The 23,072-nt window shown below is 39.5% G+C and overlaps 1 protein-coding gene across 1 annotated transcript; it reads left to right on the forward strand.

The window, feature by feature from the left end:
- The first annotated feature begins 4,400 nt into the window (after window positions 1-4,400).
- MRPS35 (mitochondrial ribosomal protein S35) lies at window positions 4,401-19,975 on the forward strand. Its single transcript, XM_071551442.1, has 8 exons — window positions 4,401-4,648; window positions 5,992-6,035; window positions 7,236-7,403; window positions 7,751-7,811; window positions 8,637-8,776; window positions 9,919-10,028; window positions 10,507-10,576; window positions 19,463-19,975. The coding sequence occupies exons 1-8, from the start codon at window positions 4,453-4,455 to the stop codon at window positions 19,733-19,735; spliced, it is 1,062 nt and encodes a 353-aa protein (XP_071407543.1). The 5' UTR covers window positions 4,401-4,452; the 3' UTR covers window positions 19,736-19,975.
- Window positions 19,976-23,072: the final 3,097 nt, after the last annotated feature.

The raw sequence follows: 23,072 nt of genomic DNA on the forward strand, positions 1-23,072 counted from the left end.
GGCAAAGTCAGTCATGTCTTTTTCTCAGGCTGTTGAAAGAGGAGAGAACAAGTTCTCTTGAACAACTCTGTGTGAAAAGCCCACCTTAACCAATAAAAGATAACTCATTTTCAGTACACTATGATCTCCTTAGAGTAGTAGATTTCAGAGATGATTCAGAAATACACAATGACACTACCTGGCACAGCAGAGGGCATTAAGTTTTCTGCAGGTTTTCATGAATGGCCTGAGTATTTTCAGACCAGCATTTCTGTGCTCAGTAAGATGAATGTCTCTTTCACAACTGGAGACTGAGGTGCTGTTTCACCAGTGCTGGTGAGCTGCAAATAGAATGAGCAGAAAGTGCCCCACTGATCCCAGAAATGAGCTGTACTTCCCGGTGTCCGTGGAAGTGTCAGAAAAGCAGACCAAGAGGGTTCCTGCATCCTTTACTAGACCTAAGCTGGTCAAGTAGATAGGCAAAGGTGTTTCTTATATCAAGAGGTGGAATGGGGAGTCACCTTGCCATGATAGCAACATCTTTATTGATAAAGATACCAGCAGACAAACACTGCTCCCATCCAAACATGAGTGACATGGGTGTTAATATCCCTAATGTTCCTGAACCTGTTTGTTTCTGGCCAAAATTTTGGAAGGGAGGCAAGATCTGAGTTGGAAGGCAAAGGAAAGATCATCCAAGCAGAAGGAAGGACTGACACCAAGCTGGCATGGTGCTCCTCACTGTGAATCCCCAGCAGCCCTTCCCCAGGGAGGAACTTTTCCTCAGGACCTGGGCATTGTGCACCTTAAAGAGTCCATATTGAACCACAATGCTGTCCTCACAGGTTAGTGCCTTGTTAGGTCCCTGCCCTGTTAAAGGTGGCAAATCTCTCTGTGGCCCTGAGAAGGTTGTGGCACAAAAACACACAACAACCTCATTCTGAAACCTGCAGAAGACTTTTTGATCAACAACAGTGTTTTGATTCAGAATGAAAACTCAGAGAGGAAGTCAGTGTCCTCAGGCAGTTGATATTGGAGGCTGGAGAAGGGATGAGGAAGCCTTTTGAGTTCCAGCAGTGGACCCTCTGCTTGTCTTGTCAGAACTGTCAACAGATGTGGCTGTAGCCAGGTGTTGGGTATCTCTGTGCTCTGGAGAAAAGCCGGGGGAGAGGAAATGTTCTTACTGTGTTGAGGGAACTTCCAGGCCAGCAGCAGCAAATCTGACCCTTCACAGGTCACCCTGTTGAGCAGAACCTGCCTTAAGTTCTGCAGGTGTGTGGGTGACCCAAGGGACAACTGAAGGATTGCCAAGAGCAACTGACACCAACAGAGAACATGGAAACTCTGCCCACAGTTGTCACAAAGAGTTCTATACTCTCAGAATCCTTCTGACCCAAGCACAGGACCCAGCACTTGTTGAATCTCATCCCATTGGCCTGAGGTCATCCATGCAGCCTGTCCAGGTCCCTCTGAAGGCCCTTCCTACCCTCCAGCAGATCAACAATGCCAGCACAAATTGGTGTCATCTCTGCAAATTGGCTGAGGGAGCACTCATAGCCCTCAGCCATGGTCGTTGATAAGCATATTAGACAGGACCAGCCTTGCCCAGCTCTGGGAGGCAACAATCACCATTGGGGAGTCACCTTTCCCACAATAAAAAAAAATCTTCATGGATAAGGATACTAGCAGCCAAGCCCTGCTTCAATCCAATCCTTAGTAACATGGGTGTTATGAACTCATTCACACTTGCAGAATTCCAGAATTTTAAAACTCCATCCTACATTCTCATGTCCTCTAGGAAATAGAGTTTGCGATTCTGTACTGGTTTGATTTCCCTTTCTTTCTTTGCTGATTTATCCCAAGGCAAGAAGATGGCAAGTTCTTTCTAAGCACTTCAGAAATCAAATGCAAATGAAGATTGGGAAAGGCAGGTAGCTAAGACTGGGGAGGCTGTCCTTTAAAAATTCCTTTACAGATCAGCACTATCTTTTTCTGTAAAGGTGTCTTGAAATTTCTATTTGTGGGAGTTGATTTCTGAATTCACTGTTTGGTATTGAATTGTCAGGTCTCCAGGCATCAGTGTGTATGTAATAGGAACAGCTGCCTTCTTAGCATAGGATCATGGCATATTTGAGGTTGGAAGGGAGCTCAGGAGATTTCCAGCCTTGCTTAAAGCAAGGCAGGTGTGAGATCAGACCAGGTGACTTGTGACTTTATCCAGCTCGGTCTTGAAACTCTTCAGGGCTCAAGATTGCTCAGACTCTCTGGACAACTTGTTTTAGTGCTTACCTGTTCTCCTGGTGGTAAAATTAGGATTGTACTGTGGGCTTTGAGCATGAGTTTTGAGGTAAGATTTGAGCCAATCTTCAGAGCAGCAGCAGCAGTGAAGTCAGTGATAGTTGTGTTCTTACTGTGTCAGTACAGAAGTTAAAATAGTGCCTGATACCACATGCTCATAACATCTGTATGACATCTAACCATGGTAACTTTGAACAGCTTATAAAGTGAGTTTAGAGCAGCAGCTGGTGAGTGTATGTGAATTTCTTGCTCTCTAAACCCTGCAAAATATTATTCAATATAAATGGCTCCTATGCAATGTGGCCATCAAGACAAGATGTTGTACTCTGAGTTGGCTCTGCTGCAATGGAGAAGAAAATTCAATTAATAGTTTATCACTAAAAAGTCCAGTTCAAAAGCAGGAGGGAGAAGCAAATGGAGCAGAAACTTATTTTTCCAGTAAGGAAAATCATTCAGTCATTCAATTTTCCTTGTTCCAATTCCGCATGATGGCTGGCAATGTTTTGATTTTCTAGATATAAAAAAATCATTGTAGTTTTTTTTGCTCACATGTTTTTCTTAGAATACTTTCCCCCCTCTTACATTTCCTGTCCTTCTGTAAGATACACTGCTTTATTTTACACAAAATAAATACAAATTGGCTAAAACTGTGCACATCTTTTTTCAACTAGTCTTGGAAATCTGGGTAGTTTACTGGGACCATTTGTGCTACCAACAGTTGTGTTTCCTTACAAAGACTTATTTTGTTGGTAAAACATTAGGATAGCTGAAAGGAGCTTTCCTTCTAGAGCTTGTGTGAGGGTCTCATGCTGTGTGCCAAAGCAAACTCTTAATGTGCCTGTTGATATTTCACTTCATTTTTAGTGAGTTCTAAGGACCAGGCTCTGAGCAGTATCCATTTCTTTAATACAGGACTTTCCAGGCTGCTATTTATTTTTAATCTGAGGCTCTCTCACTGTGAAAGAGATACGAGTCAAAATTTGAGTCCTTTTTACAGCTTATTTTCTGCACAGGCATAGTCCATAGTCGTTCAGTGAGTTTTTCAGCACATTTCAGATGTAGTCCAGCATGATTCAATTTGCTCTGCAACAAAAAAGGGAGGTGAAGGATCCTGTGGGAAGAAGTGAATGTGAAAGAGACAGGAGCCTCTGGTTGAACAGCATGAGGGAGAATAATATCAGCAAACTCTCAGCAGAAGGTTTTGATCACTAGTTTTCAGAAATATAGATTTTTTAGGATTGTGTCAAATTTTACTGGTGATACTGTTTTAATTTACAGCTACACTGACTTAAACTTTTCTTCTCAAGATGTGTAGATCTCCTGTTCTGAACAGTATTGCACGGGTGTTTTCACCAGGCCTCCTTCTCTTCAGGTCTGGGTGGGAAAACAAAAAGAAACCCCCCACAAAATAAACTGGAGACTGAGGGGAGCCCTCACAGCATCTGCAGCTTCCTCAGGAGGGGCAGAGGAGGGGCAGGCACCGATCTCTGCTCTGGGGGGACCAGGGACAGACCCGAGGGAACAGCTGGAGCTGCGGCAAGGCAGGGTTAGGTTGGACATGGGGAAAAGGTTCTTCCCCCAGAGGGTAGTTGGGCACTGAACAGCCTCCTCAGAGCAGTGGGCACAGCACCAACCTGAAAGGGATCAGGGAGTGTTTGGACAACGCCCTCAGGCACACGGTGGCATTGGGGTGCAGTTAGGCAGTCACCAACAGAACAAGGGGGAGCGGGCTCAAACAAGGGGAAATTTAAGTTGGAGATCAGAAAAAAATTCTTTCCAGAGAGAGTAATCAGGCATTGGAATGGCCTGCCCAGAGAGGTGGTGGATTCATCATCCTTGGAGGTTTTTAAACTGAGACTGGATGTGGCACTGAGTGCCATGATCTGGTAAACGGACTGGAGTTGGACCAAGGGTTGGACTTCATGATCTCGGAGGTCTTTCCCAACCCAATCGAGTCTATGACTCTACGATATGTAGGTCCAGCCCTGCAAACTCCGCATGTCCCACACTCGCGGAGTTCCAGACTCCTCCCTTCGGGAAGAGCGAGCCCGGCGGGTCCCGCCTCGCTGCGCTCCGTGAGGGCGGAGCCACTGTTGCCGCTTCGCCTGTGCCGGGGCCGGGCCGGGCCGGCCGCCGTCGGGCGGGCGGGGCTGCGGGAGACGCTGCGGGGCCGCAATGGCGGCGCGGGCCGGGCTGTGGGGCCGGGCCGGGCTGTGGTGCGGGGAAGGGCTGTCCCTGGCCGGGCTGTCCCGGGCAGGGCTGTGCTGCCGGCCCGGACCTGGGGGCGTCCCAGCCGCGCCTTGCTGGGGCCGCGCCGCTTACTCTTCGGTGCCCGCGGTGAGCGACAGGGAAGGGCCGCAGCAGCGGGAAGGTGAGCGCGGGGAGCCCGCGGGTGTGGGGAGGGAGGGAGGGCACAAGTGGCGGGGCTGCAGTGGAGCGGTGTCTGGTTTAGGTTATTCCGAAAGGGAATGTCGTCGTTCGCCGAGCGATGTGTACTGCGAGACCAGGCCTGTTCTCTGGAAGAGCCTTCTAAGTGATGTCCGATGTTCGGGCCTGCAGGAGTTAAAGGGCTCCTGGCATGAATTTATGGATGTTCGTAACAAGTACTGAGATTGGTGTGAAGTGTGGCTGTGTGGGAAAGCACCACGCAGAACGCTTAAATGAATGCTGTGTATTAACTTGTAGAACCCTGGATGTATCTTTCGATTTAAATGTTTATGTAGCGAGAAGAGGATGAGCAGAATTGGGTCCATAAAATACTCAGATAAGGAAAACAGAAGAACTATGAAATTCGCAAGGTTTTTCGGTCTGGGTTTGTAAGACATGAAAATGAGGGAAAAATCCAAACATCTGCTCCTAAATCCCATTAAACGTGGGTGGGTTGCTAATTATATACAAAAAAATAAAATCTCAGAGCTCAAACCAGACACTTGAAAATAAATGTCATCGGGTTCACCTTCATCTGCCTGAGGCCACATCTTTATGATGTTTTTTGGAGAGTGGTGTTTGAAGTGTTTGAGAGGTTGAGGAGAGGGAGGAAATGGAGATAAGCAAGGGAACGTTTCTATTTAATTTGAAAATCCAGTGGTATTTGGTATCTTCATGCACCCCTAGGAGTCCTTCATCATGCTCCAAGTGGTATCAGTTGGCTGTAAAGTAAAACCAGAGAGTGGCCAAAAGGAGTTAAACTCTCACACTTCCTGTTACACCTTCGCTGGGACTGCTCAGTAAGCTGGTTTCACGTGTTCCCAATCCCCAGCTCAAGAAAAGGAACAACTCCTTGTGGAAACTTTTCATACAGAGCTTAGCTGAGCTGGAGTCTGGCATGGAAGAGGATGTGAAACAGGGCCATCAGAAGGAAGGGATGGGATTCTCCTTTTGGAAATATTAACTCTTAGGTTTATCCATCTTGTGCTGGTTGTGGAGGGTGAATTGTGACTGAACAGCCATGTGGGAAAGAGGGAGCACAGAGATGAAAGTGAAAGTTTATTTTCACTCATCTCCTCCAAGATCTTTTTTATCTAATGTTTCAAAAAACAAATGAGCAATCTGCAGTCTGAGTACCTGGTCTTCCCCTTCTTCTATGTAAGACTGGGGAGTATTAATGGATATTGGTGCAAAGGCAAAAAAAAGCATAGATTATGTTGCATTCCCCCCCGCCCACTATATAAAAAATTGTATTTAAAATGTGGATTGTTATTGTTTTTCTTTCAGCTTCAATAAGGAGAAGAGGCAGAACACCACAGTCTGTAAGATCAGTAAGTACTGAAATGATTTGTGGCTAACTCTATTGTTTGAGACAGTTTCTGAGCTGTGTGCCATAACAGGGAACCCTGTTGCAGTCAGACCATGGGGAAATAATCCCCTGTGACTCTTCCAGACCAGCACCCCCATTTTGTGACTCTCAGCTCTTTTCAGTCTGTGCTCTCAAGCCAAAACATAACAGCAAGCTAATAGTTACCTTGAATTGACACCATGTACTGCAGGTCTGAAAAGTAACTTAAAGATGCATTTTCAATAAACCAGACATTTTCATGTTGTTTTCAGTCTGTGGTGGTTTCTTTCTGGTGTAATTAAAAAAGGTGATCTTGTGCATCAGTGAAATTGTACTTGCACAGTGGATTTGAAACAGGTATCTGGACATTTAATAACTGAGAATTTTCTTATGTCATCCACACGTACATTTTGAAAGTTTTATATTACAGCTTATGATGTTTTGAAGGCAAATAGTAAAATTAGACCTGGGATACATTAAATTTTTGTTTTAAATTTGAAGAGTAGATTTGATGATACACCAGAGCAGTCAGACAAGCTGACTGCATATATCCATTTGTCTTGTACTTCTCTAAATTAAAAACTAAGGTTTTGGGAAAAGAAACAGTGACTTTTTCATTTTTTGGCTTATCTTGGTGGGTTTTTTAAAAGCATTTGACTGAAACTTTGGTCAGTTATTGGAGGATGTAACCTACTTCTGCAATATGCAATTCTGCCTTGTTTCTATACTGAAATTCTTGTAGCAAGAAATTTCAGCTAATAAAATCTGTTTCTTTTATTATGAACTGGTTCACACTTTAAGAATTCCATATTTAAAAACATATCATCTTACCCCCCACTATGTGCTCAAGCCATTTAGGAAACAGAGTTCGCAATTCCATATTGGTTTGTTTCTCCCTTCTTCCTCTGCTGAATTATTCCAAGGCAGGAAGATGGCAAGTTCTTCTTTCTAAGGCTTTCTGAAATGAAGTGCGATGGAGGATTGGGAAAGGCTTGGTAGTCAAGACTGGAGAGACTCTCTTTTAAAAATTCCTATACAAACAGCACTGCCTTTTGCTCTAAAGGTGTCTTGAAATTTCTAGCTGTGGGAATTGATTCCTGAAATCACGTTTTGTGTGTTGATTCTGCTTTGTCTTACAAGCCAGTGTATCTCACATTTGCTTGTATTCTTTTCCACTGATTAGTCTGCACCTCCCAGAACTGAGAGGATGGCTGTTGATCAGGACTGGAGCAGTGTTTATCCAACAGCAGCTGCCTTTAAACCTGCCTCTGTGCCTCTCCCAATCCGAATGGGTTACCCAGTGAAGAGGGGAGTACCTCCACCCAAAGAGGGCAACTTAGAACTTATTAAGGTAAGACACGTGTCATAGGTGGGATGGTCATTTTAAAATTAGTTTTCACTAAAGCTGCACTGCTTTGATTGGAATATTTTTATTGGAGACTGTTTTCTGTTATTAAATAGGATGATCCTCTTTAGTTTCTAAATGGAATGGTAACAAATGTAAAGTATCAAATGAAATCAGGAGACGTATTTAGGATGATCATGCATCAGACTTAGGTACTTACCTGAATGTCTTATTCCACATGTTGTCTTACCTTAAGAAATGTGAGAAGTGTAATCAGATTTCAGTCTACATCCATTTACTTAGGAACAGACAAAAAGTTATTACTGTAGTAACTGTTAATGTGTCTGTTTCAGATTCCCAATTTTTTGCATCTTACTCCTCCTGCAATTAAGAAGCACTGTGCAGCTCTTAAAGGTGAGAGTGTAAACCTGTGTGATCAAGTAGAAGGTGAGACATGGTACACTTGGGAAGCTGGTTAATTGTCACACTCTGGCCATTACTGTCTGCTTTATTGGTGCTGCCTGGAGTCATCCAGGTTCTTGGCTGATGTATCTTAGGAGCTTTTCAGCACCCCACTGAGACTGGAACTTTACTCTTCAATGATGCCCTGCTTGTACTGACAAGTTGATAGTTTAGTGCCTTGAGAAACGTTAATGATGAATGGGACAGAATTCTCAGAAGACTCTCTGTGATTGAACCAGGGTTCAGTCAGTTACCATTCTGAACTGCATTTAATGACCAAAAAGCTATAAATACGTGACACTCTCTCTGAGAACAACATCTGCTGGGGAAATACAGGATCTACTGAAGACCAAAAGAATCTCTGCCTACTAGCAAGCGAGTAAGGGGAACCTAATGAGGAGGTTAGGCAAAGGAAACATTTCTTTGTGATGAGTATGGTGAGACACTGAAAGAGCTTGCCCAGAGAAACTCTGGATGCCCCATCCTTGAAAGTCTTCAGGGTCAGGTTGGACGGGGCTCTGAGCAGCCAAATCTGGTGAAAGATGCCCCTGCCCATGCCAGGGAGTTGAACTCTGTAGTTTTTGAGGGTCACTTACAAACCAAACCATTCTGTGTTTCTGTTTGGCATCTAGAGTTACCCTGTTTTGGGGAACCCAGTACAAAGAGAATTAAACCCAGGAAAAAGATAGATTGCAATAAATTTAGAGAAAAAACCCAGCCAACCAATCGAATACACCAAACAGGTATTACTTGTAGTGTTTTCTCTTTGTTACACAGATTTCTGCACTGAATGGCCAAGTGCTCTGGACAGTGATGAGAAATGTGAAAAGCATTTCCCTATTGAAATCGAAACAGTAGATTATGTTTCTTCAGGGACATCTATTCGCAATCCCAAAGCTAGAGTGGTGACTTTAAGAGTAAGTAGTATTTTTGGTAAGCAACCTTTGTCTTAAAAGACCTAGATGCTTATTTTTCTTTTCAGAACATGCAGGTATGATTTGCTGTAAGGAAGTGAAGGAAATGGTTTCCTCAACATCTGAATAAAAAGCAATGGATTTCCTGAGGTATTTTGCAGAATGTTAGAACTGAGATCATAAGGTTATGGATATGTATTTAAGTAAGCTCTGATATAAGCAAAATAGTCTACTTTTTTCAGAAGAGTATCCTTGTAAAAAAAGGTTCTAAGTGCCTTTTTTCTCGTCTCATTGCCAATTTTTTGACCCTGGAAGTGCACAGGTATTGAAAGATGCATATGAATGTAGTGCTATTTATAATTATTGAGTTGTCAGGCCTCCATGCATCAGTGTCTATGGATTAGGAACAGCTGCCTTCTCGGCATAGAATCATGGCATATTTGAGGTTAGAAGGGAGCTCAGGAGATTTTCAGCCTGTCCTGTTGCTTAAATCTAAGTGTGAGATCAGACCAGATTACTTGGCACTTAATCCAGCTGGGCTTTGAAACCCTTCAGGGCTCGAGATTGCTGAGCAACCTGTTCTAGTGCTTGCCTGTCCATGTGGTGATAAAGTTGGGATTGTGCTGTGGGTTTTGAACGTGCCTTTTGAGATGAGATTTGAGTCAATCTTCAGAGCAGCAACAGCAGTGAAGTCAGTGATAGTTGTGTTCTTACTGTGTCAGCACAGAAGTTAAAATAGTACCTGATACCACATGCTCATAACATCTGTATGACATCTAATCATGGCAACTTTGATCAGTTTTAGCTCATTTCATCTGAAAGTCTCCACCTGTTAGGGAAAATACAAAATGACACACAGATAATCACATCTGTGAGATCCTGTCCAAATCTATCCATTAATGTTAACTGGCCTTGGGATTTGTAAGGCATTATATGGATGCTTATTATGCATGTTTATATTGTCTGAATTCTTGCCTTATGTTAAGACTTCTGACATGATACAATCAGAAGAAATTCTGCAAATTCATCTTGTAGCTGTCCTTGTAATTCTTGGCAGATATGCAAAATTGTCTCAAATATTTCCAGAGAGATACTGAGGTTGGATTTATCCAAGGAATTAAAGTTGTTTTCTCTTGTACTTGAAGGTTAAACTTTCTAACCTGAATTTGGATGACCATGCAAAGAAGAAGCTCGTTAAGCTTGTGGGAGAGCGGTACTGTCGGGAGACAGATGTGCTCACAATTGTCACAGACAGGTAACAGTTACAAGAAGGAAACAAAAATGCTTGTACCCATGATCACTGTATAGAAAGGGCTGGGTGTTTTCCAGTAATACCAGTTATTATCTTGGTGAATTACTATATTTTTAAGGCTAAAATAGCACTTAAATTTAACACCACTCCTGTTATTAACTGTTAAAATCAGGTTTTAAAGGAGTTCAGACTGAGGTATGTTGGATTCCACTTTGGCACAGAGGGGAAAGAAGTTTTTAAGGTTTCCTGAAGATTTGTAAATTCTTGGATTTTGTAGATTTTCCTGCTGACTCAGTTGCCCTTTCTCCCATGTTCTTAATACTCACACCTCCAAGATACTATTCTTGGTTGGGTGGAATTCAGAAATGCCTGTGAATCAAACACACCTTTCCCTAAGATTCTCTATGCTCCAATTTAGAAAGTTTGATGGAGATTTTTAACATCTTGTTCCAAAAGACTAGCTCTGTTTCTGAATTTTCAGGTGTCCCCTAAGAAGACAGAACTATGATTATGGCATGCACCTGCTCACAGTTCTGTACCATGAATCTTGGGTAAGCAGTTGTGAGTAGCTCACGCTGTCTAATGTGCATGTGCTCTCTATCGTAACTTAAACTGAATTATCTTACAATTCTTTCCCTCTTTCACCTCACTTTTCTTCAAATTCAACCAAGGTAAGTTGCATATGTTTGATCATAGAATCATAGAATCATAGAATCGATTGGGTTGGAAAAGACCTCCAAGATCATCGAGTCCAACCCTTGGTCCAACTCTAGTTCATTTACTAGATCATGGCACCCAGCGCCACGTCCAATCTGCATTTAAAGATCTCTAGGGATGGTGAATCCACCACCTCTCCGGGCAGCCCATTCCAATGCCTGATTACTCTCTCTGTAAAAAATTTTTTTCTGATATCCAACTTAAATTTCCCCTGGCAGAGCTTAAGCCCGTGCCCCCTTGTTCTATTGCTGAGTGCCTGGGAGAAGAGACCAGCCCCCACCTGGCTATAACTTCCCTTCAGGTAGTTATAGACAGTGATGAGGTCACCTCTGAGCCTCCTCTTCTCCAGGCATGTTCATTCTGCATTCAAGGGTGCATTTCTCTATCTTCACAGGTGCTGTTCTGTTGTTTGTAAACAGTTTGTCTCTTTTAAGTTCACTTGGTTTTGACCTTAGTAAGAGGTTCTTTCTCAATACTTTGCTCCTCTCAACCAGTAGCCTAAAACTGACCCTGAGCCTACCAGAAAACATACTCATTTTCAGGATTCCTAAATGTACCTTTAATTTGGCATCATACTCAAATATGAAGTTAATGCAGCCAGAGAAATGCTGTGCTCTGTGATTATCTCCTGTTATATGTGCACTTTAACAGTGACCACGTTTAAAGACAACCCCAAGTCTATTCCAGAGAAGCAGAGGGATGTGTTACTGTCTTGAAAGCTGTGAAAACTAAGGAGACAGTATCTACATTTTACCTGATTCTAGACTTGTATCTGTTGCTTAAAATGTCTTTTCATGGTCTCTCCCTGGGCTGCAGAAAACAATGGCTGTAATTTGGAAGTGTTCTGCTTCTTAAATGCTCACACATATCTTGCCTCAAGCTGACTGCTTTTCTGAGCTCTCTCTTGCTCAGCAAAGGGACGTCCTCCCCACCTCCTGTTAGTTTTAGCATTTCATTGCATCAGAATTAGTGTCCTGAAAAATATAAAAAAAAATCCATTACTCTATGGATTAAAATCAAGTGTAATGTAAACTTTTCTATAATTGTTCAGGATATGATGTATTTGGAATTTTTCCCAGTAGTTCGTTTTGTTAAGTGGTTTTACATGTCAAATGTCCAATGCAAATGCATGAAAGATAGTATTCCAATTTATTATTAATTTACTACAATTTTTAAGTAGGCCTTTAAGTATAATAAGATATCTTTAGACTACAGATCTTCCTTTCACAGTGAACTCTTCAGGCCTGTATTTTTGTGGTTAATTATGTAGGTTATAAGTATTGCCTTTTTCAACCATTTTACAGGCATTTTTTCTGGAAAGCAAGTTTGTAGTCTGAAATAAAATTATTGTTGAAAATCCATAGTAATGTTTTGAATAACTTAAAATCGAGTTTACTGTGTTAGTAGTCACATTGTTTGAGACAGTCAGTGAAATACTTCATCATCACCCTTTTTCCATAGATGAATTCTTTTATATAAGTTGTACATGATTCACTATTAAAACTTGTACTTTCTGTTCTCGGTTCTATAGTGTTTAAATCTCCATTATGCTGTATTTTTATGAGTTTAAGTGTTCTTGATTTTGATCATTGCAGTGATGATGTTAAAAACATACTAAGGAGGATGAACAATATTTCCCTTTCAGTGAGAGTTTCCTTGAAGGATGCATTTTGTAGCTGTAGAGTGCATCAAATTAAATCTCTTGTGAAAGTTAACATTTACTCTACATTTCAGGTGCCTTGTACACATGGATGTTCTTCTCCCCAACAGCATTACATTGCATTACAAATCTTAAATTAGTGGCACATCAGTATTAAGCAATGACAAGAGAGTTAGACACTGCTCACTTTAGTAATTTCAGACAAACAGCGCGTCTGTGCTGTGCTCTGGCATTAATTAGAGATGGCAGACAGGGCTACATGATACTGTTATGAGAGTGTTCTCTGTGTGTTGAATATGCACAAGTCTCTTGCCCTTTTATTACCTTCCAACCTCCATATTAATATTTGATGAGTTCATCAATCAGTTGTAATTGTCTTTGATTTCCTTGAAAAATTAATGCTTTCCTGAGACATGGTTTTGTGTTTTGTGTGACGTGTTTTGCTTTGTGGCATGTTTTTTTTTTCCCCATGGTCATTGGTAATGCCTTTTAATAACTTGCTGAAAGGTAGTTTTGTAAACCATAAGCAAACAATGTGTGGTTTATTTTGATTTGTATGACCTTTGTTATGGGAGGGAGATGAATGGGGACTGGCCTGCCAGTTAGACAGTAACATCAGTCCTGTTGTTTGTAGAACTAATTGTAAGATTTGATGACTGTCACAGCAGAGTAGTGTCACACTGTGTGTTACTGCATGTCTCTTAAGTAATTGAATAAAAATATGAGGGCAGTGTTTCATTCTTGCTAAGTGAAGGGAAGCTGGATGCCTGTAACTCACCCTCAGTCCTGAAAACATTGCCTAATATCTCTCTAAATGTGGCAGAACTCTGTAATTTATGTTAATAACTGGAGTACTGTATTTTGTGAATTGGTAAGCACATATAAAAGGAAGAATTATATGCAGATATACATCAGGAAATGTAACTTTAAGTGTAATTATACCAGTGGTGCATAATTTTTTATTGCAGTTACAAACCACGAGATATCACACCCATGAGTTCAGTTATCTTTAAAACAATCAGATTTTAAAACTTAAGAATGTTCATTTATTTTCTTACACTGAAATACTTGGAGATATTTTGCTTCCTATATATTACTTTCCAGGTTTTTAATAAAATACTTGTGTTTTAGTAGCTTTCAGAATGTATTAATTAAATAACTGACTTGCACCAAGTGGTAAGAATTGAATTTATCTTCTTTGTCTTCTTTTGTGATTCCTTTCAAATTATCCCCCCAGACTGTGCCTGGATTGAATTAATCAGTGAAAGGGTGAGATATTTTAGGTAGAGATTAAACACCAGCTTAACCAGTTGTAATTCTGCTTCCTGTAAATGATGGTACTTCTTGAGGGTTGTAACATTGCTCGAAAACTGGATCTATTTTCATGGTATTAAATCATTCAAAGAGTAGGAGTTTGCTGCCCTCGAGTGGTTAAAAGAATCATGGACTGATTTCTTCGCACTCAGCATGGATTAATACTTTATCACCCAAAAGTCCAGTTCTGTTATGAGCTGAAAGCAGGAAGGAGAAGGAAATTGAGCAGGAAGTCAATTTTCCAGTAAAGAAAAGCATGCAGAATAATTCAATTGTTTTGCTCCAATTTCACATGATGTTTCAACATACACAAATGCGAGAGGATGGATTTTAGTCCTGCACTACAGATCTGGGATCTTAAAAGAGTAGTTAATAGTTGCCCTTGGATTTTCTATTCTCCAATACTTCTTTCTAATCTGACTATCGGCAGTAGTGTGGTTATGGAAATCTGATAAAAGATTTGAGAGTTAAGAAGAACAATAAGGAGGAATGAATGTAGCAGTAGGATAGGTGGAAAGTGGCTTCTTAATATGAACAATAATAGCCAACAGGGCTTCTGGATGCATCTCTCTGCTCTGTACTTGCCTTGTAGATGCCAATAGCACTTGGAATGAAAGGGCAGGGAAGCTGAAACAGAAAGGTGAGGGAAGGAAAAAAATGAAAACTGGACAGAGTGACAGCAGAGCCATTTTATAGCTTTTCTTTAGACTTCCTTTTTTTCAACTACAGTCATTTTAGGCCATTGCAAATAAATGTAATTTTTGTCACTTCAGGTTGTGCCAGTAACACTTAGTAACAGTAGAATTCTGCAGTTTCATAGTAGGAGATCTTAGAATTGTGATGCAATTGTGCCCTTCCTTCTTAGAACAGGCCTCTTTCTCAGTGTGTCATCATAATTTATGGTTTAAGTAATGAAAACTGAGGCTGAAGTAAAGGTGGGCTCTAAATGTTGTAATATTAACTTTGTTTTGAACCAGGTATTCCATTTCACTGTGTGCTCACCAATGCTCAGAATCTGACAACTGGAGAGAGTCTTCATCATTAATGTGAAACAGAAAAGATAAAGCTCAAGTGGCATAATAGATGTTAAATTTAATAAATTTTCTCTGACGATATGTATTCAAACATTTAGAATTAAAAGGAAAGTTTTTCTGACAGGAAATGTGTATTGTAGTGGAAGAAGGTTACATTTTTTTTGTGCCTCTTTTGCCACAAAGGATGAGCATTCCAGCAAAAGGTTGAATTAAAAAGTGTCTCTGTACCATTTCAGACTGTAGTAAGGCTTTTTGCAATATCTTGTGTTTAAGCTCCGTATTTTTAGGTTGCTGGAGAAACAAGGCCTCTTTTTGATGCATAAATGTAATTTTTGTAGCTGGTTAATTTCAGTCTGTTTGTTGGAGTGAAATGAAGTCTTAGGGGGCATAAACAAAAAAATGAACAGAAAATCATCAAAGATTTGGACTCTTAATATCACTGATCTTTCTTGGTGAGATCCGAATCTGATCACCATTCAGAAAACAAACAGATAAATACCTTAAAAATTACCCTTACAGAAGCCTGAATTTTTAGAAAATGCTACAGCCACTCCAGAGAAATGGAGGTGGTGTCCTCATTTGTGGAAGAGGCAATTTGGGCAACTGCTGAGGACTCTTGAGTTGTTGACAGAACCAGAAATTAGGTTTGAGAGTATTATTAAATATGAGAGCATCTCTTGCATGGAATGCTGCTTTTTAGGCAAAGTTCTGTTTTGTCTTCTCTGCTTGTTCTCCTTTTCTGTTCTACATTTCTACCTTACTGAAATGTTTGGTCCTCACAGTTTCTCCTGATTTTCTTTGACCCTCTAGAGGTCCTACCTGTCCTGTGCCATTTCTGTGTCCTAGAAAATAATGCTCTGCTTATTCAGAAGAATATATTTTAATTTACTCCACACACCAAGCAATTAAAATTTTTGCATCCAATCTCATATGATAAAAATATGTTTTGCCTCTCTACAAATTTCTGTTGATATTTCTTTTTAGGTTGCTAAGTAGTACAGATCAAAGCAGTATTTATATCCAAAGAGTTTATAATTGTTTTGGCAGCTCCTCTTTGGAGGTACCTGATCATTTGGAAAATGTTGGCATAACTGTCATTTATTACCTGAAAGTCTAAAATTATTGTACCACACTGAGTATCTTTTATTTCAGTGCAGTACTAAGAAATTGGTGGTTTTATTCTGCACTATACAGGGTTTGAAATTACACTTGGAATTTAAGCAACTTGCCTTCCCCTCAAAAAAAAAGCCACTAAAATACTTAGTCTTTGTCAAAGAGTCTTACATTTTTAACTGTTCAAACTATTGGCAATAAAATGAACTAACATGAGTCATGTTTTTAGTTGCCCCCAAGATTTCTGTGTATCAGTGAAGAATTTTAGTTAAAATGTTTTTCACAAAAGAAACACAAAAGAACTGACAATTTTAAGCCTCTGTATTCATGACAGCAAAATTGTGAAAGTTAAACTGAGAGAACAAATCCCCCCAAGCCTATTGATAGTGAAGTGCCTGCTAAAGTGATCCAAAATGCTTCCTTTTTTTCTGTACTTAAAGTTACAATATAAATTGAACCTTTTTTTATGACATACGTGTAAAAAGCAGTTTCACTGTTCAAAGAACTGGTTTAGAATTCAGTCTTTCAGCAATTTAGATTGAGCACTATAAAGGCTTGTAAACCTCCCCAAATACTGGCTTAAACTGTAGTATAATGATTTGCTTAGAAACAAATCCTTATTCTGACCTTAAAAAATTCTCTGTATTTCTATTAGGAGGCATAAAAAAAAATTACATTACTGTGCCTTTTAGGCATAGATTTAGATCTTCGACTTATATAAAAAAGTAGCTTTCTGGTGATTATTTTTTCTGGTTTTGTTCTTGTTGTAAGTTTTAGTAAGAAAAAATAGTTAAAATTATCGTCTGAGTGCATCTTCAGCCAAACTGGGTAGTACTGAGATTCTGTCTTGTGTGTGACAGAACGAGGCAATCATTTCTAGTGAATTCATTGAACGAATACACTTTTTGGTTTTCAACTTTGTTCACTGAATTGGGCTTCTAGAAAAGTGTTCCACAATGCCACACTTGTATTTCTGATGTTTAAGACTCTTTACTGCATTGTTCACTAACATTTTAAATATGCAGGGGATGAAAATAATAACAAAATTTGGGGTCACAAAGACCTAATATTTGAAATTTATTTCATTGTCTCATTAGTTTAATTGATAACATTTTAAACCAAGACTACAGGACTTGTAATATTCCCACTATTCAGAGCTGATGGATACCTGGGGTACTTAAGGGACTATACATTGTCTACCCAGGGTACATTTTCAATTGCATATATAATTCTAGATCCCCTTTCCTCTTGCAATTAATTGTGTGGAAAAGGTATTTAAGTTTCACTTGATACAGTTAGTTTGCAAAACCCTGATTTCTTCTCAGTTTCCTGTTGGTGATGTATGTCTGGACTGGATATCTGTAGGGTAACATTTCATTTTGAGTCATGGCCACCAACAGTGCAGTGATGGCTTCTTGTAGCAGGGCTGATGAATGGATTTGGAAATCTCCCCCCTACAGTCCAATCCCTTCCTGCTTTACCTCTCACCCACTGCCATGTAGTCAGATTTTATTTTAAAATCCATTTTGAAAAATCATTCTGCTGGGAAGGATTCCAAGAAAGAAGTATTTAGGAGTTTCTTTGAAATCTACTTTAAAATCTTGCTCTGTATTGTTCAAAAGAAGGGGGGAGGTCTTCATCAGTTCATCAGCAAGCATTTCCAAAATCCTCTGAGTTAATATGTGCAGAGCAGGATTGTCTTGAAGAGATAAAAATAATAACTGTAATTAGTTCTTGTTGTCTCTACTATAACTTGGAGATGTTTAAAAGCCTCACACTGTTCTTTTGTTTGAATTTCAAACGTGGGTTTGCTCCAGGGAGTGACCAGGGGTGATACCCATATTCCCTTACTCTGGAAAAACCCTATCCCTGTGGGAGAGGCTTTTGCTTTAAAATTCTTTTGGAGTTTGGGGAAAAAAAGATCTCGTATAGTCATTATGCAGATAAGCAAGGGATATGTAAACAAGGATGATGATGTTAATTGAAAACTATGTAAATCTCCACACTGGATTGCAGTATTTGTCAAACATCCAAGGAATACTTTACTATACCCACTTGTTCCACTAATGTTTTGCCAATACAGGCTACAGGATGCCCTTTTGTTCCTTTTTTCTTCTGGAAATTGAATGAGGTTCTTTCACTTCTGTGTTGTATTGGGTCCAGGTTTTAATGTCAGTCAAATGAACCTTTTAATGGTGGTGTTTGCTGCTACTGACTAAACATTTGGACTCAGAGATTCAAAAGACAAGAGATTCCATTTACCAGGTGCAGGATGCAGCATTTGGTAAAGTGTTTTAAATAGAGAGATCCAGGCACAGAGGGTTATAGGGGGGAAAAAGTATTGGGTCTTAATGAAAGGTTATTAATTATTGTGGTTTGACTGGAGCAGCCTTGAGGATTAGTGGACAGAATACTCTAAAATAAACAAAAAATCAATACCAACAACACCCCCACACCCCACAAAGAAAAAAACCTCAAAAAACCCTCCATGGTTGCATGGAGTTTTTTGATTCTGCATAGCATAGTTAAAAATTTACTGAAGAGCCCTTTCTGGCAAGGGATTTTAAAAAAGAAAAAATACATATGATGTAAAGGCTTTACTATAAGGTTTTTTGAACTTATTTCCAGAGAAATACAGTTTTATTTAGACATGATAACAATTTTAATAAAAACACCAAAAGTAAACTCAAAATACTTCAAATTGTGATTCTTGGATAGTTGAAATAATACAGGGATAATATGTGTAGTTTACATCACTAAGTACTAAATAATTATAAATATACAAATAAGCATATATAAAAATACAAATCTATCTCTGGAGCATATATATTTACCAAAGTATAATAAAAATAAATATACAAAAATAGCAGGTTATAACATCTGGAATATTCCTTAAACAGTCTGTAAAGGCCTGCTGAAAAAAATGTTCAAAGACAAAATTTATTAACAACTAGAAGCCAAATATTTACAGGCACTGGGGATGGTGTTTTCTGTCAGTGTTGATCCTGCCTAATCTTGCAATGCTAATTCGGTAGAAATTAGCACCTTGTATATTGAGATTCTTTTGAGGAGCAATTTGTTTTGCAGGAAGAAGAAATGGGTTAGTTGGTGGTGCTTTTCCTTAAGAGTCACAATTAAAACCTTTCCCAAATGGTGAAGGATTGATGTCTTTCATCACAGATTACTTGGTATGCCTCGACTCACATCATGTCTTATAGCCAGTGTAGACATAACAAAATCATATGCTAGGGACATAATAGCTAATAATAACTGCTTCCAAAGCTTGAGCATTTAAGGTTATTTAAAATCATTATTTTTACAAGGTTTTTTGTTATTATGTGTAGTCCATAAGCTTTTCTTCCCATTCTGACTTGCCCAGTTTTATCTGCCACATCCATAAAGAACTTGAGACATGGGAGGAAAGAAACTCATCCTGCTCATACAGGCTCAATTTACAAGCCTTTTACTTTAGAGTAAGAAATACCTTCCACAATGAACATCATTTTTTAAGTGTGAATTGGCCTGAGAGAGAAATTTCTTTGAATTATTGTAGCTTTGTTTCAGCCTTTAGTAGTTTTTAAGACTATGTTTTCTTTCAGAAAACTGAGAAGTGGGAGAGTGAGAAGTCTGAGGAAGACATGGAAGAGTATATCTGGGAAAATAGTCGCTCTCAGAAAAATGCCCTAGATACACTGCTTCGAATAAAAGCCTCAGAGAATGTCAGTGATGTAACTGAGGATGAGCTGCTTGCATCTGAAGCGGTTAAGAATTACAGGAACTCTGTAATTGCGCTTAAAAATGAAGGCGAAACAGAAGGTAACATGTCTCAATATAAGGAATCTGTGAAGAAGCTCTTGAATATACCAGCATGAGAGCAGACTCTGCAGGTACACCTGGTCATTACAGAAATATTAGGCTACTGTGTTAATATTTCTTAATGATATGGATATAGAATTATTCAGAACCTTAACCAAAAATGGGAAACTTGGTGATAATAATCACAGTAGTAATCAGTTTTCTCTTTACTGCTTGATTTTTTTTTTTGTAAAAATAGTTGTCCTGGTCATGAATCTTGTTCTTTGAATAAAGTATGTTTGGATTCATAATGGTAACTTGAATATTTTATTCATTGTTTTCTTAGCATGGGAGATCCTGGTTCATCTCTCTGCTTCACCACATTCTGATTTCTCACACAACTTCTTTAGGCATATAACTTAGAGCAACAATGTTAAAATTAATGAAATTACTTAAACTCCCATCCCAGTTCCATGAATTGAAAGTGTGAAAGTTAAGAGCCTTAAACTTCCTAAATGCTTTTCAAATGTCACTCAGATTTTTCTCTATTGTACTCCCTACCTGTAAAATAAAGATATTGTTGTCTAAGTAGTTGTAACTTTTGGAGGGGTGTTGAAGCACACTGAACAGTGTGGGGTTCTCAGTTGTCATCATGAGGGCTAACAAATACTCTAAGGAAAAATACCTGTCCCTAAAACAATGGAATAAAATAAGATAGAAAATGGGATGGTAGTGGGAAGCTGAACTAGCAATTTTTGGGAGGATCCCAAAGCATATGGGAAAGAAGAATTATGAGAGTTGCTGTGAGAGCTGGTGAGTATGTAGCTTAAACAGGAGTGGACTGAGTTATGGTGTTTTGAGGCCTTCTGAGTTCTCTTTTGAATCTACCCAGGCCTTTCAAAGTTAAAAAAAAAAAAGTTTTAGCACCCAGAGCTCCCTGCTATGCAGCACAGAGGACAAAATTATAAGCATGTTTAGCTTATACTTGATAATTTGTATTTGAAAGGAATTAATTTGAAACATTGGAAACACAAGCAGCTTTTATTGCCTTGTCACAAAAAACAAAACCAAAACCACTTAAAAATAGCAACTTGAAATGACAAGTAACTCTCCTTTATTGTACCTTCCTGGTTTACTAAGTTTTCAGCTTAAGAGAGAGTCATTTTCTGGAAAAGGCATAGAGAGTTAAGGATTCTGCATACCTGTGAAAGAACCAAACATGTGACCCTGCCAGCAGCTCGTTGAGAGGAAACAATGTAAGAATAAGGACATAGAAAACTGAAGGGAATTGATTGCTGCAGCATTCTCTGTGGCTTGACTTCACTCGCTGCTAGGGTTTCTCATTGTCTGTTTTGTGTTTACATACAGCCAAAGAGTGGACATATTCCCACTTCCAAAACGTCAGTTTTGGAAGGATTCTTCTGAGGTCAAGATTGGTTTCATATGATGGGAGACTGAGTTTAATGCAGCTTTTTATTTCCTACAAGAATTTGCCAGAGCTGTAGCTAAGACTGAAAATGCTTGTCCTCTAATCCCAATTTTGCACTTACTGACCTGGTTATTTAGTGGTCCTTCCTTTTAGATTCGTATTAATGTGAAGTTTTAGCAGAAGCTCAATATGGGGAAAATTTCAGCTGTTACCAGGTTGTTCCTTTATTCAGGGATAAAAAGGATAATGTTTAAAATTCTCATTTGAAATAGTATATCTGCGTAATCCAAATATTTTTGAACAGCCATGAAACCAAAATTACTGAGGAAGTAACTGCTCTTTGACTCAGAGAATGGTATGGGTGGTGCCTGGAGTTGTGCCTGGCTGTATTCCAAAGGCAGTTTTGTTCTAGTATGTACACAAAGGGAAATTTGTTTCCTTAATTAGCTCTGTCAGTGCTTGCAGAAGGATTGGCATATGAGCCAGCATATGTAGCAACTTCTGTTTTGCAGTGGCATGTCTTGTACAGGACTGTCAAGAGTAAAGTGTTTTCAGAAACCCCAAGCCCCATAAGGTTGTTTTTCTCCATAAAGTTTTCTTAGGTACTCAGGACACACCAGCACCTGATAAAATCCTCTCTGCAGCAAAGGGCAACTCAGTTTTCCTTTGCACTTCCTAGACTTTGGATGGACATAAACAGAACTCCGGAAGTCGTAATTAAAATAATGACTTGATGTTGCTAATAATGTCTGTTAGAAAGAACAGCACAGCAAGGGAAACAGTTTTTATTTGATTGTATTGCAGCTAATTCATGGAAAACCTGAAATTCACAGGCTCCTACAACTCTCCTTGAGGTGTTCAAGCCTTGCTTAAGTACGCTCTATAATGTTTGAAAAAATATTGGCAGGATAAAAGATGACTGCCCCTGAGCACCAGGACAGTCAAATGTCTCTACCAACAATAAAGGGATGTCTGCTGGCCAAGAACAGTGTTGGGAATAATTCATTGTGTTCCCTAACCACATCCAACACTTAAGGATACTATTTTTCCAGTAGTGTCTGCTCAGTGACTAAGGTGTGTATCCCTCTGCACACACCTGTGTGAATGGATACTTGTGATGCTCAGTTTAACTGGTGCTCTTGAGGGGACTAACCTTTCTTTTATCTCCCATATAAACATGCCAAAGAGTGGACCCTTTGCCCTGTTTTCAGGCATAGCATTGCTCCAACCACAAGTAAGGGATAAAGGGACAGTTGCCTAAAAAGGGATGTGCTGTCAGGACAAACCACCTTCTTGCTTTTCCTCATACCTAAAATGAATGTATGTATTTTCTTGTGACTCTCTTAGTCTCTAATAAAATAGTTCTGCTGTTGTACTTTGCATAGCCCTTTTCCTGCCTACTTTTTTCTCTGTATGACAACAAACCAAGAAGACTCTCCAGAACATGATCTTACTTTAGTCATTCCATCCTATCCCAAAAGCATTTGCACAGAAATTTTCACTTTGTCTCGTTTTCTTTTTCTGGTGAGTATCAAGGTCCTAGTTGCATTATATGACTACAGAACCCTATATTGAGGGTGAGTATTAAAGGAGTATCAAGGTGCTTTTAAATGCACTATACAGTCACTAATCTGGAGATGAAGAAACAGGGACACCAGGACTGACTGTAACTTGCTGCAGACAATGCAATTTAGATCAATGATCAGATAAAAGGTGCTTTTTCTAAGACTAAAGGGAGGTGAAAACCTATCTGAAAGCAAATACAATACTACCTATGAATTCCTTCTGTTAAACTAATGCATTCTTGCAGAGGTTTCTGTTTCTGCATGTTGGAGTGTGTCCTGTCTAGGGAGAGGCTATCTTTGCTAGCCCTTACATTTGTAGGTATACAACATCCCTGGTGTAGGAAAGCAAATTTCCACTTTTTTTAAAGAGTTGATTTCCCCTTTTTTTAAACAAAAAAAAATCTAGTAGTAGTATCCATC

The sequence above is a fragment of the Pithys albifrons genome, chromosome 3 (assembly GCF_047495875.1).
Source record: "Pithys albifrons albifrons isolate INPA30051 chromosome 3, PitAlb_v1, whole genome shotgun sequence".
NCBI lineage: Eukaryota > Metazoa > Chordata > Aves > Passeriformes > Thamnophilidae > Pithys > Pithys albifrons.

Excerpts from the sequence above, each read along its gene's own strand:
- MRPS35 (XM_071551442.1), top strand. The coding sequence starts at position 4,453 with ATGGCGGCGCGGGCCGGGCTGTGGGGCCGGGCCGGGCTGTGGTGCGGG. Across the intron at positions 6,036-7,235 it reads CACCACAGTCTGTAAGATCA|TCTGCACCTCCCAGAACTGA; the intron begins GTAAGTACTGAA and ends TCCACTGATTAG. Across the intron at positions 10,029-10,506 it reads CTCACAATTGTCACAGACAG|GTGTCCCCTAAGAAGACAGA; the intron begins GTAACAGTTACA and ends CTGAATTTTCAG.